Genomic DNA, 18,316 nt, shown 5'->3' with positions numbered 1-18,316 from the left:
AGAAGCATCTCACATAGTATATGTTTTTTACCCTCAAGAAGCTCTAACTTTTCTGACTTGGGCGAAGGTCTAACTCTGTACCTGCTATTCTACGCCGCTTTATTATTTCTATTGATACCCCGAACTTTATCAGAGCATTGAAAGCCCAGTTAAAAACTTGGAAAAGCGCTCAAGCACATGACTTAGACGATTGATAGTGATCAATAGCAACAACAAATGTAATTTCCTATTTCTCAATGATCGTGTTTATCTTTTGTGATACACTATCCATCAATTCCTCTCGATGTTTTTGGTCAAACAGCCCTGTCATCACTTTGAAATACATTCCCATATGGCTTCGTTGACCCCTCTTTGTGCTACTTGTCAAACGGTACCAGATCTCTGCCAAAAAAAAAGGGTACTTACGAAAAAGGTCGGATTTGGAGATTTTTGAAAAAACTTACCACGAAAAGGTCGGATTTTTGGTAAGTACCCTCTCTAGGGGTATTCCAGGGTCCTACCTTGCCTGCCATCTTTTTGGGACTGAATATATACCGCCTCAAGAAGCGTTCGGCATCCAAATCAATCCCAACCTCGATTTACTTTCTCAACTCGACTTACTTACCCGCTCTCAACCCACAGCTTTTCAAACTTTTCTTCAACAAACAACACGCTAACTGTCCCTCATGGATCTAGAGAAGCAAGAAGATAATCAGCACATCACTTGTCATTGGACACAGCAGACATCTTACCTTACAAAGTGTATATTCGAATGTGTCGGTGTCTTCATCTATGTCACATGCGCTGAAACAATCAAAATTGGTACGTAGCCAACTCATGTTCATCACCGTTCCGTCGATACGTTTGAACATCACATGTCTGACATCTTTCGTTTATTCAGCATACCTTCTGTCTGGGGACCGCGATGTGGCTGGCAAGGTACACTTCGTCAATGCTCGCCAGTTTGATGCATATTTGGTGCTAACGTTCTTTGATTGATACCATAACCGTTCTGTTCGTCTTCGATTCAGTTGGCGATCATTTATTTGTACGTAATAGTCTCCACTACAGACTAAGTACATTCCCAGAGACTGACTTGTTGCTCATCATGCTCACAGCTGTCCTCTGGTCTTCGCTTTTATCTCTGCCACTCGTATCCCTTGGCCTCGTCTCATGGGTCTCCATCTCCATCCTGGCGTTACTCTGACCCTGACTGTACGGCCCTTTCCGCTCAGCTATGGTAGTTCATGATAACTGATATGCTCAATCCTAGATTTTTCGACGATTCCCAGTGTCAAATTTGCTCCCTTTTGTCTTTTCACAACTCCTCGGTGCTACGTTTGGTGCTCTTTGTGTACATGCTGGCTACCGTCTATATGTTGGCGTAATCGCTGGCCAACATTCAACAATAAAAACCATCTTCGTTACGGTAGCAAGTCTATGGCCCGTCAGCAGTATGGGTGGAGTTGTCCCAGTAGTGTCCTTTCACAACAGCTAGTTTGTATTATTTCTCTGTGCTCTTATCTTCCTTTTATAGTGTTGCTAAGTATTGTGATGGTTCAAACAGCCTTTTATCGCTTGTCTTTGGATGGATCTGTGCGATGTTGCTAGGCTTGACTCTCCTTGAAGAGTCTCCGAAAAACAGAAAAGTGTTTCTTGGTGGTCCAGCACACGTAGTTTGGGTGTAAGTGCCCCTCTCTCTCATAGTTTGTGTGCCACAAATGATGCTTTGCTCATCTGTCAAATGACTTCCTCCAGAGTTCTGCTGTATCTTTTGTCGGTATTGGTATTCCTCGAAACCGGGCTGGTTCTCAATATCGCTCATGGTCTTGGAGCGTAAGTTGAAGTTTCAATTATTAAAGCCTGAACAAAACTGATACCATGTGCCCTCAGTCAAATCGCATCCTGGATCCTGCAGGACGCCCCACTTTGTCTTCAGTGGCCGTTGCCTCTCGCCTCTCTCATCAGCATACCAGCCATAATGGTGAGATATTTTCATTTTCTTCTTTGTTCTCTATTCGTCGTCAGTGCTGATGCTCTAGACCCCCCTCCTCTTTGTCAGGCTGGAGCTTCAATTTACAAGCTTCGTACCCTTGGGGAACCTGATGGCTTGTGGAACTATGCTGAGATACCCTAGTGGACGCATTGGGTGTTGTTAGGTGTTGTGTCAGAATGATGTTGAAATGTTGTGTTCTTCTTTTTCCAAATTGTGACATTTGTTGTTATCTGTATGATTAATCACTCTCGAGCTCCACCGCACCGGTGGGCTGCGATGAGGTCAAAATTCAAAGTGCGTCACTATGTTGTGAAATCGAGACAAATGATCCCGGTGTAGACAACCTTGAAGTCGTATCTCAATCTTAGCTTTGTTAATCTTGCGTTCGCCTTCTTCATTCTTGTTTGAGTGGCAAGAATGAAATACTTTGTGGGTCGGATCCATTAGACGAACTTCGAATCATTCAAGAAGCTAATTTTCCACAAGCTTCTGATGATAACAAGTTCATTACCAGAGTGATGGATGCAAAGTCCCAAAAGAGTGGAAAACTCGCTATCTGTAATCCTAGTTGAAAATACAATTATCAAACTGAACTGAAACAAACAGTTTCCGGGGACAGTCGGGTCTGTCATCCAGACTGCTTTGCCCTAGATGATGAAGGCGATCTCAAGTTTTCAACATAATCTTTGAAGAAAATCTAAGACATACTGTAACTTGATTCTTGCATCAATTGACTTTTGTACCCAAAACATCTTGCAAGGCTTGGTGGATGCCACGACCAGAACTATGGGTACCAAATTTTATGAGACCAAAGCAAAGAGTATGTTTATCCAAGCTTATAACAGGTTGTGGAACCATTCCCAATATGTCAAGTAGTGGTATGTTTAAGAAATCGACATAGGGGCGGGTCATCACGGTCAAATCCGAGGTTGAAAGCAGTTCAGGACGTATGCGCCAGTCTCGGTCAGTTGAACTGCATCAACTGGGGTGAAATAGCATCTGGGAAAATAACAGTCAGATCTCGCCCAGCGCTTGATTTGTCTGAAAAGTGATCTAGGAGACGGATCAGTTTATGGACGTTGGAGATTCTGTCATGATGGATCCGATGAATAGGTTGTAGCTGCATGCTGTCTACTCACTCCTTGAAGATGTATGCTCGAGAAGCGTCTTTCGGCAGTGTTTATGAGGGGCGAAGATCTTCTGAACTTCGAATTAGGAAATGGTACAATGGTTTCCTTGTCCCCAACAAGTCCAACGGCCATAGATAAAATCCAGGCCAACTCATTCTCTACAAAATGGCCAAGAGTTACAAAGCCCACATCATTTGATCCATTCTTTCAATAATTCAAAACCTAGCACACACCACACCAACACCTTCCACAGATGTCTCCAAAAACTGTCTTGGTCACAGGAATTGTCAGTGGTTCACTTCTGCGTTGCTTATAATCGGCCTTGGCCGCTATGGCTAAAAGCCCCCTCATTGATTTCGCATATCCTCCAGAGCGGCTTCGTTGGGTCGCACGTAGCTAAGGCCTTTTTAGACCGAGACTGGATCGTAGTAGGTACAGTGCGCTCAGCCAAAAAGGGAGATGATCTGCTCCGCCAGCCTGCTTTCGCGAAAGCCGCCGAAGAGAAACGCATACGCTATGTAGTTGTTGAGGACCTTGTCAGCTCAGATTTCCGCCCAGCAATGGAAGGTGTCGATGCCCTAGCACATACCGCGAGTCCTTTTCATTTCGATGGGAAAAATTTTGCGGACTACGGTATTTCAATCTGTCTCATCCCATGAGCACGCTACGTCATAAGACTAATGGACATCGAAAAATGTGTGGATGATGATGTAGCCGAGCCTGCCATCAAAGGTACATCCAACGTCCTAGAAGCGGCAAAGGAGTTCAGTCAGATCAAAGCCGTAGTGGTCACGTCTTCTTTTGTAGCGATTGTCAATCGTGAACCTCCAACACAACAAGCTCATAGGGTATACACCGAAGAGGACTGGCTTCCCATTGGATACGAGGAAGCCGAAGCCCAAACTAACCCTGGTGTATGGTATTGTGCATCGAAGAAATTTGCCGAAATGAAAGGTCAATCTCCACGCTTTCTTTCGGACTATACTTGACTTGATCTGACGCAATTTCTTTGTCGAAATCTTAGCTTGGGAAATCAAGGAGAGCGGCGCATCATGGAGTATGGCAACAATTTGCCCACCCATGATCTTTGGACCGGTCGTCAGTCTCTTCTCACATTCCCTAATTTCTCTCCGTTTTTTTCTTGCCATTGGGGCTTACTTATGATGCGATGATCACCCAAACACAACCCCAGATTCACACCACAGCTCTCAATAGCCTCAACGAGTCCTCCGGTCAATTATACCGGCTGTTATCGGGCCAAACCAATCAAGGAGAAATCCCAGAAACCGTATTCCCTGCCTGCTCGGATGTTTGTGATGTAGCAGAAGCTCATGTGGAAGCTATCATTCAACAATCCACCGGGCGATTTCTCGTCTCTTCGTCCGAATACGATAATCAGAGGGTGGTTGACTTTATCCGTGAGCGATTCCCCGAAGCTTCCGGTAGAGCTCCCATCGGAAATCCTGGGAAACATTACCTTCGCGAAGACATCTATCAATTGGATCCGAAGAAGGCTGTGAATACCTTTGGTCTCAAAATCAAAACATTCGATCAAGTCTTTGGCGATACCATCCAGCAATATTTGGAAATAGAAAAGGCTTCAGTAGCAGTATGATATCGTGAATGTATCTTTTGACTCTATTCTTTGATCTAAGCATAAAGTATAGACGTCTTTTGGTTTATCTCATCTTATATTTAATCCTTACATATTGATCACTCATCTCATGTTATAATGTCATATTGTTAGTCATTACAGCATTTGCCCTGACTGTGTCTAAGTGATGTCTTTGGTATATAAAGATAGAGGTCTTCACTACATTGTAACCTTTCTCTTTTTCCTTACCGATTGCTATTCCATCACTTCTATCAGGTTTGTTAGTAGCTTACTAGTCTTTCCCTTAGGTTATCATCATTTCCACTTTTATGATGATGCTCTTGTGCTGTTAATAATATTCTTACCGATTCTTATTCCATCCTTTCGAGCAGGTTTGTTCTTGCTCTATATGGGTCACTGAGATTAACACCCCTTACCAATAGCTTACTAGTCTTTCCCTTAGACTTATAGCCAAACCACAATTTCTTTGGCTCTTGCCTGTCTTCCTCTTTGAAGTAGTTAGAAACTGAGAAGTGGATACGTTATGGAGTAAGTTGTTTGTTTGGAATCAACCAGAAATACTCTTAACTCCTAAGCAGAAATCCAAGAGCTATCTTCAGTGACTGCTCATAAGGAAATGTTCTATACACTGGTAGACACCATTCTTTTCATCTCATATCCTCAAAATAAGCTTGGAATCTTGTTTGTCATGTTGTGGGCGCGCTCTAAATTTTTGAGGCGCGCCCAGGCGCGAAAAGTTGAATTTCAGCAGGCGCGGGCGCCACTGGGGCGCGTGAGGCGCGCGCCTTTTGCAAAAAAACCCCAAAAACTCTCATAAAAATTATTTGTACATACGATAAAAAGATCAGCAGGGTTCTGTTGAGACAAGACTCCATAGGACTCCATCTTCAAACTCCTCAAGTGCTCCAACTCCCAAAAAGTAAGTCCGCTGAGGTTCCAAGTCTTGGGACATTTTGCTTTTGATTTCGATATTAGGATTGTTGTTTTTTTCGCTTTCAATCTTTTTTGAGTGATGCGCAAGTGATGATAGCTCGACTTGCGATATCATTTCAGGTGAGTTGAAGTCATCCGATTGCAAGACTTAGTCTTGGTAGCTGCCATACACGTGAAAAGGCTTTCAACGCCACCAGCATGGGCTACCAGTTTGAGCAGTTTGATGGCAAACAGGCGGATCTGATTTGTAGGTAGCGAAAATCATACATAAGGCATTGAAGATTGATCGGTTTGGATTTAGAGGAGGGTCTTTGACTTGTCCATTTGAAGCTTATACAGGATACTTTTGCTACCTGCAGAATAACTTATATACAGGCGCGCCCCTACCCATTTTGACCTTTTAGGGCGCGCCTCGGCTCGCCCGCGCCCAGGCGCGCCTCTTTCGCGCTTTTTGCGCCGCGCCCACAACATGACTTGTTTGGGTCTCTGGTTTGACCTGGACCCGGCCCTGACTAAGCAACTCTGCCCAACGAGCTTTTTGAAGCTGACAGTCTGTGCCCTGTCACACTGAAGCCAAGTCGCAGACGCCCTGCGGGCCCGCTGGCGGTCCTGGCCACCTTGGTGCCCAATGTTTTTTTTGCTTCACAAACAAATAAAATCAGCCTTTTTTCAACCTAGGCCCATCATAGCTCTTTCTGATGTCCAAGTAGGCTCATATAGCCTTGAAATAAAATTTGGTATGCATTTAATGGCCTTGCAGGTCAAAATAATTGCATTTTGACCACATTTCTGCACCTATAATTCAAAAGCACTCAAGGTGGCCCTGGTTGGCCTTGAGCAGTTTTCAAACTCCTTCAGGTCTATGGCCGGATCTGGCCATGTGGCCGGCCCTGAAATTTTAGGGCCAGATCACAGACCTGCTCTGGTTTGAGATAAAGGTGGCTGTTGCAGGTGATCCCTTGTGCATGTGTAACATATCCTTGCCTTCTAGCCAGTGGACTTCTTTGCTGGGTTTATCACAAAAGCCCAGGAGGTGCCACCTGCCATTTGGTGAAGTAACATTATCTGTCACACAACTTCTTTACTGCTGCTAATAGCCAGCTATCCGGAGGGATTCTTTGTGAGATGATTGAATTAATCTCCTATATAAAGTTGAACGGAATAAATACTGATGGTTTAAAGGTCTTAAGATGTTGAGTGACTTTCCTAATTAGTCTCTCATTCTGGTCTCTCATTCACTAGAGGTTCCAATTTTTGTGTGATCTTACTATTTCATGAATATTGAATGACAAATGCTTTGTATTTCAAACTATAAACATCTTAGTCAAATGTACAAATGCTTTATACTATTTGAACTATAAAGATTTTAGTCATATAGAGTGTGTGTGTCTGCACTGTTGTTCTCTTTTCTTCATCCATTTGTCTGAGGAAAAGAGGCAACTTTTATTTTTCTCTACATTCTTTTCTCACTAACCAAATTATTTGTTCTATTCATTTGTTTCATCTGACACACCCTTGTCAATGCTAGGTCAGCTTGCTGAACCATGTGCAACAACACTTTTCCTTATTTCTATATATCACCTGAATAACTGTATAGGTCAGATAGATAGTGATGTTATTTTTTGTTTCATTTTATATGTGTTCTTTCTTGATTACATAGGTCAGTTATCAGGCTATTGTGACAAGAGGTGATAGAGGCTCACCGCCAGCATTTTCACAGGTGTTTACCAGGTGAAATATATAATCCATTTGTCTGAGGAAAAGAGTCAGCTTGCTGAAACCATTTGTTCCAACACTCTTCCTTATTTCTGTATATGACCTGAATAACCTTATAGGTTAGTTATAAGGCTATGGTGACAGGGTGATAGAGGCTCACCTCCAGCATTGTTACATGTGTTTATCAGGTTAGTTATCAGGCTATTGCAACGAGAGTTGATAGAGGCTCACCTTCAGCATTGTAATGGGTGTTTATCAGGACAGATTCTGTCACAAGGTTCATCTTCTTACCTTTGTACCGGAGTTCAAGGTTCTATCTTCATTTGGCATTGATGTTGATGTACTTTTAAACATGATGATTGTTTACTGCGTCTTCTGACATTTCTAATGTAACAATATGTGCTGTAGAATTTGGTTGGACATCTGGAAATCTATTTTTATCTTATAGACAGGCTCCCTATACAGAGCCTGAGAAAGACTTCACACAAAAAGATTAGAAAATTTGGGTTTCAAGGACTATACCTATGGCATTTTCCCAGCTTGGCCTCAGATGTAAGGATGACTCCCAGCTGAAGCAGTAGAGGATTCTTCTCAAAACTCAGCCTCTACTCTTTGAAGTACCAAATATGGTTGTCATTGATGTCTTGCAAGAAGAGGGGTCACTGAGGACATTGACAAAGTACTTGAATCATGCAAAACCAATTGGTCCACCCCCAGAAGCTGTAGTGTGGGTAGTGTGGCTGTTCAATGAGACACTTAAATCCCATGGCCATTGTCAAGGTTCATAAAAGATGATCAATATCCAGGGACACATGGTTTTCTGAAGGGATCTTCAACCTTTGGACAAATTTTCTAGAATGAAGGCATAATCTTTGATACCATGAGGCCTTTGATTCAAGATACAAATTTTTCATGGGTTTTGATTGCCATGAATCACATGTACAAGTGCTTGCAGAAAAGATATAACACCAGTTTAATCTGATAGGTATGTGTTTGGGGCCGGCAGGGTAAACAGGTGTTGTATCTTTTCTGCAAGCGCTTGTACATGCACTTCCAACAAGATTACCTCAGAATTTGAAATCCAAGTGGTAATTGTGTGTCATTTACCTCAGACACAGAGTTCAATAACATGATCCAAGGAATTCTTTGGCAGAAGGTATCACCTTGCATCAAAGCCTGAGACAAACTGTCCAAGGCCATCTATAGTAAAGTGAAGGTTCCTTGCATTGTGAAATCCAAGGACTTCTATTTGGCCATAAAGACGTTGATCCCAAGTTCTTACAGTCAATCTCACAAAGCTTGGCAAGAAGTCCAAGCCAAATACCTTGAATTTTGCAGGCAAACCTTGGTCAACCCTTTTAAAGTCAGCCTTTCTCTAAAGAATTTGTTGAATCAAATAACTGAACACCACATACAAGGTCCCTTTATTGGCAATAATAGCTCACAGGAACTAACGGTCTTCATATAAATTCTATTTCATAAAAATATCCAAGTACAGGAAGGTAGCAGATGAGTGTGCTGTTTTTTTTCTATTCCCATGAGGAAGATCTTCTCAGATCAGTCAAACTGAAATTTCTTATGCAACCAGGCCCATCTTGGATCATTCAAGATGCTTCTCTCCAAGATCAATTGAGTATTGATCAAGCTTTGTGAGGAGGGAGGGTACATATGGTGACTAGTGGTAAAAACTTTGTACTATCAAAAAGGTTACCTGCAAATGCACAAATCCAATGTTCTTGCTGGAGGTTTGTTATTCTGAGCATCTATGCAAGAACAAATTCAAGATTTTCTGTCCAATTACTGTCCATGTATGCAGATTCTATTCAAAAATCCTACTACATACAACTCCTATTGGATGCCCAAAGGTAGAGTTTTGAGTAAGGAAATTGGGTTTGAACAAATAACCAAGAAAGGACACTGTAACTGGAAATTTGAAAAGATCCAAACACTGATGGCAATTGGGCAGATCATCCTTGAACTGCTCAATCTTACAATGTTCAAGAGCTTGAATTTTGAGCCAGAACATCAAAATTAGCCCATCAGTCTGGAATTACCAAGGCTGTGCCTAGCCACCACCGTGGGAATAGGCCACAAACATCATGGCATTCACCTGTGTCGCTCTACTTCAAGGCATATACATACCAAAGCTTCCCTTTGACACATTCTACCTTGCATTATGATCCTCAACTTCCAGAAATCAGTACTCTGGTGCAGCAGAACTTCCAAAAGAAATGTTCTGTTGTATAAGATCTTCCTTTGAAAATCCATTGACCTGCATTCCAGCCACTACCCAGACATGAATACTTCAAGTCCGTTATGAATGTTTGGCTATCACAAATCATTATCCAAGTTTATAGCAAAGCAAAATGTGCACCAGGTTATAAATTGCCTTTGTGGGATAAATCAAAAGCAGGTATGTACGTATTGATTAATAAATCTAATTAGCTTTATAAAGCCATTTTTGAACCAGTAGGTGGCAAACCGACTTTCTCCAATACTTTTCTCCTACGAGCCATTAATACATCTTCTACACACTCTTCTGCTTTCCTACCACCACTTCGATCTGTTGAACTTGCTTCCTCTACTTCTAAATCTCCAAGTGAACTTGGTGGTATATAATCAATTCCTAATAATGTGTCACTTGGAAGTGAGTTTGATGAATCGTTTCCTGATGAAGATAAATAGATTCGTCGTAATGCATCTTCATGTGCTCGGTATTCGGCCATCTTCATTGATGTTCCATATGCTTCTCCTAATTTCATTGAACCGGAATAAGACCCGACTACGAACATTGCCGTTGCTGATGCTCGTCCACTTTCTCTTAACAATCTGATATCAAAAACCAAAAAATGTGAGCCACAGCGAAGAAATGCTTGAATTGAAACAAGGAAAAAGATCATTACTTACCTTGCAACAGGAGGTTCACGATCGTATTTGGCAAGTGTATATTTCAAAACAATGAATGGGTTTGTAAACTTTAACAGATCACCAACTTGTGCTTTCCTACTCAACCAATTAGCAGCCACAAATTCTCTAGTAGCTTTCATTCCAGATAAAGTATAAACCAATCCCACAAATGCTCTCGAAACGCTTGCCATTGCATCTTCATAGAGTACACCTTGTTTGAATCCTGATGCTTTTTGACCAAGAGCTGTCTCGGCTCGACGCCAACGTAATAAACCCGGCTGAGAACGTTCTTCACCTTTGTGACCGTTTTGTTTATGAGAAAGACCTTTGTTTTTAGGTAGTCCATCAATATCAAAAGCTCCTCCTGCAAAGCTGTTCTCTACTCTTGGTTTGTTTTCGATCGTAAGATTTGATAGTCCAGCGGCTGAACAGACTCCCCATATCCTAGATACATCTGCGCATGTTCGGGGACCAACGTACATTGTTAGAGCGGCTTGAAAGGCTCTGTTTAACGGGTTTTGAGAAGTTGCAACAGAAGGAGAGTGATGAACACAAACAGACACAACAACCAAGGAGATAAAAAATAATATGGGAAAAAAAGTTATGATACGAACTTGTTAGGAAGATGAGGGTACCGCCTATCGATCCATTCAGCCCCCAAGACACCTAATAGACTATTTCCAAGTGTAGCAAGTTCTTCGTTATGTAATTGACCATCATCCAAATAATTTGTAAACTTTGGGTAGTTAAGACTCCACTTGGGATCGATTTCAAGCGAATCGAGACTGGGATCTAAAGTTTTTTGTTGTTCAGTTAATTTCCTACGACGTTCGGATCCAAATGGGTGCATTTGAGAATTGGCATCCATCGATTGATCAGGAGCAATCACATTAGTAAGTTTACCAGGTAAAAACACTTCGTTTAATTTCTCTTCTTCCAAAGTCTCTTCAAAATCACTTGTTGAAAACTTAGGTTTCCATGTAGAGATAGATTTTTTGAGATCATCTAATTTCACATCTCCTTCTTCAATTCCTTTCCAAAAACTTGAAGATACTAAACATTGTTCAACAGATTTTAAAAAGTCTTGCTGCGTCAAGAGAGTCTTTGGTAATTTAGGTATTCGATGTGCTAAGGCTGATAATTCAGAAGCAGGAGGAGGATATAGAAGAGAATGAATTCGATGGAGATATTCGGATGAGGTAGAGTTGGAAGGAGGTCGAATTTTGTTTAATGGCTGATAGAGCAATTCAGATTCATTTGTAGGAGAGATCTGATTGGTATTGGATGACAAGGAAAGTGATCGAGAAGAAGTTGAGAATGAGAGGTGGACGTTTCTGGCTGTGAACAAGCGCATGTGGTCATCAGTTGACTGCTTAGTTCATGTATGTTCAGTGGAAAACATAAATACCTCTTGGAGTGATGATAATTGGTTTAGTTCTTAAACAATTCAGACATAGTCTTCTTCTGTCCATCCTGTGCGTTCCTCTCAGTCTTCGTCTTCGTCCTCGTCTGATTCTGCTGCGTCGTCGTCGTTGGTAGTCTTTGCAAACTTTCTTACAAAAAAATCTTTCCCCAAATTCTGATTCCCGAGCCCGTGTCGCCGAGTATGTTACAGGGACCGGACCACGCCGAGGACAGAGCATGTCATCCGCGTGTAAGCTCCTCGTAGCGACGTGTCACCAAGATTTTACAGTCGTTTTCAAAAAGCTTGCCGAAATTTGCCCGCAAAACTGGAGCGTTTTGGCGGTGAATTTGTGGCAAGCTTTTTGCAAACGACTGTATCAGGTTTTGATGGATGAAAGCGCTCGACGATTATTAGAGGCTGAGCTGCTGAGTGCTAGCATAGGATTTAAAAAGCTAGATTGAGACGGGTCTTTCATTCAGTGCATCGCCTACATGATACAGATCTGCAGTTTAAAGGAAAAAAACCTTGCTTGGCAGACCAATTTATCGAGTCCATACTTCCCTCAATGACGAGGAAAGGAGATATGGGTCTGTCTAAGAGTTACATGCAAACCAATTCTCCTGATCAAGTTATGGCAGTCGAACGATAAATTCAAATCTTTGATTCTTTTGCTACAAACTCTTCAAAAACCCGGCGTGTGTTTACATTTTGTACTCTACATCGTATGAAAATGAGCTCTGTCAAGATCATTGTGAAAACAAGGTATGTCTGAAATTCATTCAAGAAGTTGTAGATGTTTCCTCAATTTCAAGGTATTGGGCGATAGTATCTCCAAAGGTTTCCTCGAAAGTTTTTAGCTTGAGATCGAAAGTGTTGATAGCCTTGGAGGAGTCAATTTGATAAACCTGATCAGCAGGGCAATGTTCACCAGGATTACCTTTAGGGGTTCGAGAAGAGCCTTTGGGAAACCGCTCATGAATTAAATCCACAATACGCTGGTTGTCGAAGGCGCCTGAGCAGATCAAGAACCGACCGGTGGATTGCTTAATGATGGCTTGTACATGAGCTTCTGCTACATCACGGACATCTGCAAATACTGGGACTGTTGTTGGTGGTACCTGTCCAGTTTGACCCGATAGGAGCTCGTAAAGACGACCTGAGGACTCGTTGAGGCTCTTAAGATTCGAAGTGTGGAGCTTGTTTGAGAAGAGAAATGAAATCAGTAAATGTGGGATCCTGCAAAAGGAATGAGTTTGTCAATGGATTCAATTTATTTGTCTAAAAAGCTCACAATGGGACCAAAGACCATGGGTGGACATATTGTTGCAAGACTCCAAGGGGTCCCGCTCTCTTTGATTTCCCAAGCTAAAGTTAATGGGAAAACAATCAAGTCAGTCGAACATGTGAAAGTTGAGAGACTTTGAGCCTGGGGTCTTGCCTTTTTTCTCAGCGTATTTTTTTGAAGCACAATACCATACACTCGGATTATCTTGTGCCTCAGCTTCTTCGTAATTGACTGGAAGCCAATCTGCTTCAGTGTAGGTCTTCCCATTTCGCTTCTCTTGCGGTTTGAAGTTCAGGACGGCAGCACAGGAGGAAGTAACAACAACGGCCTTGATCTTTGAGCAACTTTTGGCGGCGTTGAGAACGTTTGAGGTTCCAGTAATAGCAGGAATAGCTGATGTAAAATTATAGACAAAGAAATCAGAAATATGAGACTGTGTTGAGTCATGAAAAAATTAGCAGTACTGACCGTATTCAGAAAATGCTTTTCCGTTCAAGTGGAACGGACTAGCGGTGTGCGCCAGAGCATCGACACCTTCGAGTGCTTGAGTAAAATCAGAGGTGGTGAGATCCTCAATCACAGTATAACTTATACGTTTCTCTTCGGCTGCTTTGGCAAATTCAACCCGGCCGAGGAGATCTTCCCCTTTTTGAGCTGATCGTACACTTCCCACGACATTCCAGCCGTGATCCAAAAAGGCTTTGGCGACGTGCGAGCCTACAAAGCCATTCTGGATGAGTCTCGCGTCAGTATATTGTACTCGACTTGCCTGGCGATTCTTCTTTAATTTTAAATCCGCTTGGTCAGGATAGCAGTACGAGAGACGGGAAAAACGCTTACAATGCCTGTGATAAGCACAGTCTGTTGGTTGTTTGAAGACATGAATTCGTGCAATTGACTATCAAACGATGCTGGATGCAAGACTCGGCGAAATTATTGTGTCACGATGAATATTTGACAAGAGATTATCTGAGCTATCATCACAGCGACTCTTGGTGCTTTCGTAAAAACGGCTGCCAGCAAATAGTAAAGTCTACATGATCTGCATGCGTTGAGCTGCGGCTGATCCTGGATATCCAGATTCATGTCCACAGTTGCAGGCTAGAGCAAATTCATAAAAACGGGTCAGCTCAACAAAACCTTTTCACTCAGACTTTAAGTCCAGTCCCCGAATACGCCGCGATATCTACGGGTAAATTATCCGTCCATTCCAGCATGAGCTGTCTGTTCTGAATGCTAAGTGCAAGCGACTTTTCCTGGCTTTTCCTGCACCATCCTGAAATTTGACCCCAAGATATGTACTTGCACGTACTCTTTTCCTTGGAAATTACTCTATAAGAGAAGCCCACCGCCGTCCTCTTACCGCCAAGCCTTCAACTGAGATTGAGGTCAAGAGATTTGATCTAGCCTGCGTCCTATGTATGCCCACACAGGAGCCATTAGGATGGTTTGATAAGGCGATGAAGGCGATGTGATAGCGAGAGAAAGTTGATCATGGTGAGTTTTTGGGAAGCTGGATGACTGCTTGCACAGTCACGGAGAGTGGGCAGATTCTTTGGCATAAAAGCTGTATTTGGTATTTCTTCCAGCCAGCTTCTGAAATTCCAATTGTTTTGAAGCCCCTTTGATTGCTGAAAATTTTTACGCAATTGGCACTATCTATAACAGATAAGTTGACCAGCACAGGTTAGTTCTTGTCCAAGGTATCAGCTCCACAAGTGATGATGATGTGGAAGCCGATGCCAAGGACGGAGACTATATCTGTACTCTAGTCTCTAGCTGTACAACTGTCATGTGATCTGCTGTGGCGCAGTCGTGTACACACAACACTCTACAACACCCCCTCACAACAAGCCACAGATAACTGTTCCAACAAAATGAAAAGAAAGAAAACAACAGAAACCAGAACACATCAGGGGTTGGGCAAAATTTCGACCAACCGGTTTCCAAAAGCAATTCAATTGCAGTTCAAAGATTTAGGAATGCTTTTGAGATTGCTCAAAAGCAATACCAAAGCCACTCATAACTAACCAACCTTTTGATCTGTCTTTTTGCTTTGCAAAAATACAGACCGGTACAAAGTGCTTCTTCAGAAGGCCAAACCTTCACCTGTTCAAAAGTCTTACAGGGAAAATTGATTTGCGCCGCTGGGCTTGTAAGTACAAGCCATGCAAACATGCCTTTTACACCTTTCACTGATCCCCAACCCTTGTCTTCAGGCAAAAGGTTGCCTGGGTACACTGCAAACATTAATCAACTTCCCCAAGTGGGCAGGAAAAAATGATTGGGAGTATCATTTGTCATAAAATGATCTATCACTCCACGCCTGATCCATAACACTCACACTACATATGTGTAGCAGGCTCAGTGAATTGGTGGTTATCATGTACATACAGTTCTGCTCAGTTATCTGCTCAGCAGGATGAGTTATTCATATGTAATACATGCTGTAACTTTTTTCAGATTGACAAAAGCATTCAAAAGATAGACTACATACACTGACTCAACGTTTTGGTGTAATCTCATCAACTCAACTGCATGTAATACCCTTTCTGTTACTAAGAAATAGCTTCAAAAATATTGCCTGAGCAGCTACAGAATTATATGTAGTGAATTCTTGGGACAATTTTTTTCAAGTCAAAAAAGTTACATGTGGTATAACATGTGATTTATATATTCTGATGGGCAAAAAACTGAGCAGACTTGTATGTACATGATAGAAAACTATTTACTTAGCGTACTGCACATATGTAGTGTGGGTGTTGAGGCTCAGGTGAGCGGTATTGGATCTTTTTATGACAAACTGTACTATTAATCATTTTCCTCTTCCAATGTGGGGAAGTTGAATGATGTTCACAGTGGGTATTGCCTAAACACTCTTGGCTCTGAGCTCAGATCCGTAACAGATGTGTGAAACCCATAAAACTTGCTCTCCACCATCTTTGACTGCTTTTGCTAGGCTTCTCAGAGGCGCAAAACCGGTTGGTCGAAATATCGCCCAACCCCTATCAAGATGAGCACCGGCCCCGGATATTGAGCGGATATCCAACAGATGCTCCGTCGGATCTGGATGCCGGAAAGGGCTTCAAATTCATCCGGTGGCCAGGTAATTTGTCGGTTCGGGAGTCGGAATGGCCTGAGCACGCCGGATACCACATTTTCAGACTGGATTTTGGCCGGATATCTGTCGGATCCAGATGCCGGAAAGGCCTTTGAAATCATCTGGTGGCCGGAAAATCTGTCGGTTTGGTTGTCGGAATGACCTGAACACGCCGGATACCGGCCGGTGCCCATCTTGAAGAACACACATTTAAAACACACATGAAAATAAAGAAATAAAATTGAGATGAGTCAAATTAAGCTAGTCATTCTAAGTTGAGATTTTTCTTTCCCGCCTCCAATGGTTGTGAACCCGGAGTGTTTGTTAAGATGTCTGCTTTTTGATCCTTTGTATCAATCCAATGAAGTGTGACCATGCCTTTGAATATTTGTTCATTGCTGTGATATAATTCTATGTTGGTATGTCTTGTCCTTTTGTTCAAAGAGTTGACCTTTGATACATGAATGGCGGATGTGTTGTCACAGAATAGATTCACAGGTCCCATTGCCCCTATAACATCACTGACAAGGTTCCTCAACCATACTGCCTCCCTCGCCGCTGTCTCAAGAGCCATATACTCTGTGTAGCATGTCAATGTAGCTATACACCCTTGATGTTTTGACGTCCAAGACAAAGGAAATCCAAGGAAATACATTACAAAACCATGAACTGACAGTGAATATTCACCACCCCAGTTTGCGTCAACGTAAGTGTGTAATCCTGTCTTGACTTCAGTCTTCAGCGGTTTGAGTTTGAGTTTGAATTTGAGTTTAAGTTTGACACAGCCATTGTTCTTGAGATATTGAAGTACACCTTGAATGGCATCCCAGTGCTGTTGGGTTGGTCTTGCCAAAAATCTTGTGAGGAAATTGGTTGCCTAGGTTAGGTCTGGTCTCATTGCTATTGCTAAGCAGTTCAGGAACCCTAGTGCCAATAGATATGAGGTTTTGACAATTGATTCTTCTTCTTCCAAAGGTGATGACGGAATATTTAACAAGTCCAAGGGTGTACTGAGTTTACCGGGTGTTTCTAGAAAGTCTTCAATGATCTTGTTTGTTAAAACTGCTTGTGATATTTCAAACAAGCCATCCTGTAATCTCTTACTATCAACTCCAATAATACAATCCAAACTTTCTGACCATCTTATTTTTAAATCTTTCACCAAATCATCTGCAATCTCACACAACAACTCCACACCACTTCCAGTCACCGCTCCATCATAAAAATGTACCCACACTATACACACTTCATCCCCTGTCTTGCACATGTATAATGATTGATCAACTTGGCTGGGTTTGAATACAAGTTGCTTCCAAATCTTCTCAAAGTGTTTCCACCAACACCTGGCTACTTGTTTTGTCCCATAAAGCGCTTCACTTGTTTGCTTTTCTTGCCACATCCATACATCCTGGAGGTAGTGTGAAATAAATTTTGTTTGTAATGTTGCTGTGGGGGTATGCCGCACTGACGTCATATGAGTGTACCTGCCAGCCAATGTGTTGTTAAGATATATCATTTATTTCAATCACGACAAACACATACCTCACTAAAACCATACAGTCACCGATACAATATGATCACCTATACAAATCCACCAATACAAAAACTCAAACCTAATTACAAATTTAGCTGTATCATCATTGTATCACTCAACTTAGTTCATACTGATCGCCACTCCGCGCGCGCCTCTTTTTCCTCATCAGTCCACTGAGGAAAATTAGGTGTGTGAGTTCTTTTCTCAAACATTAAATTCAACTCAATCATATCAACCTTATTCATCAATTGCTCTTATTTCTATTACCTCCTTTTGTATAGATTGAATCTTGTCCCTCTCACCTTTAATAGGTGTGTAGTATTGTTGTCCTTGGTGTTCAGAACCAGAAGGACTTAGCCCGTTTACTGGCTTTTACCAGGTGTGTAGTATTGTTGTCCTTGGTGTTCAGAACCAGAAGGACTTAGCCCGTTTACTGGCTTTTACCAGGTGTCGAGTTCCTTGAATTCTCTCATGTGTGCCACTAACTTCAGAAGAAAATGCAGTGATGTGCCGCAGGCTGTTGGTGCAAAGTTCTCATTGATTGAACCTTTGGCTACTAAATGTGCTTTGAATTTTATTGGCTTGCTGGTCTGATTGAGTCGTTTCCATTTGAACATTTAAGTCCCAATGTGTTCACATTATCAGGCCTATCCTCCACTTTCCAAACTCCCATGTCCTCCATAGCCGTGAGTTCCACTGTAATAGCATCTTTCCAT

General features: G+C 42.1%; 4 protein-coding genes across 4 annotated transcripts; 2 read left to right on the top strand and 2 right to left on the bottom strand.

The window, feature by feature from the left end:
- Positions 1-576: 576 nt before the first annotated feature.
- Positions 577-2,312, top strand: MELLADRAFT_73691 (uncharacterized protein; the record flags this gene model as incomplete). The annotated part of the gene is made up of 9 exons (XM_007418859.1): positions 577-801; positions 881-918; positions 1,011-1,027; positions 1,098-1,194; positions 1,253-1,476; positions 1,547-1,663; positions 1,738-1,815; positions 1,873-1,963; positions 2,042-2,312. The coding sequence occupies 9 exons, from the start codon at positions 666-668 to the stop codon at positions 2,114-2,116; spliced, it is 873 nt and encodes a 290-aa protein (XP_007418921.1).
- A 1,046-nt stretch (positions 2,313-3,358) lies between these two features.
- MELLADRAFT_41147 (uncharacterized protein) lies at positions 3,359-4,720 on the top strand (the record flags this gene model as incomplete). The annotated part of the gene is made up of 5 exons (XM_007418849.1): positions 3,359-3,391; positions 3,477-3,738; positions 3,820-4,059; positions 4,130-4,203; positions 4,298-4,720. The coding sequence occupies 5 exons, from the start codon at positions 3,359-3,361 to the stop codon at positions 4,718-4,720; spliced, it is 1,032 nt and encodes a 343-aa protein (XP_007418911.1).
- A 5,312-nt stretch (positions 4,721-10,032) lies between these two features.
- MELLADRAFT_27059 (uncharacterized protein) lies at positions 10,033-10,985 on the bottom strand (the record flags this gene model as incomplete). Its single annotated transcript, XM_007418847.1, has 4 exons — positions 10,033-10,198; positions 10,277-10,554; positions 10,660-10,780; positions 10,891-10,985. Coding segments are annotated over 4 exons (660 nt in total), but the record flags the coding sequence as incomplete, so codon positions are not given.
- A 1,475-nt stretch (positions 10,986-12,460) lies between these two features.
- On the bottom strand, positions 12,461-13,696 carry MELLADRAFT_41150 (uncharacterized protein; the record flags this gene model as incomplete). The annotated part of the gene is made up of 4 exons (XM_007418850.1): positions 12,461-12,877; positions 12,973-13,027; positions 13,101-13,359; positions 13,435-13,696. Coding segments are annotated over 4 exons (993 nt in total), but the record flags the coding sequence as incomplete, so codon positions are not given.
- Positions 13,697-18,316: the final 4,620 nt, after the last annotated feature.

This window comes from Melampsora larici-populina, assembly GCF_000204055.1.
Source record: "Melampsora larici-populina 98AG31 unplaced genomic scaffold MELLAscaffold_109, whole genome shotgun sequence".
NCBI classification, from domain to species: Eukaryota; Fungi; Basidiomycota; class Pucciniomycetes; order Pucciniales; family Melampsoraceae; genus Melampsora; species Melampsora laricis-populina.
Note: the sequence above shows the minus strand (reverse complement) of the source record. Positions and strands in the feature narration are given on the sequence as shown.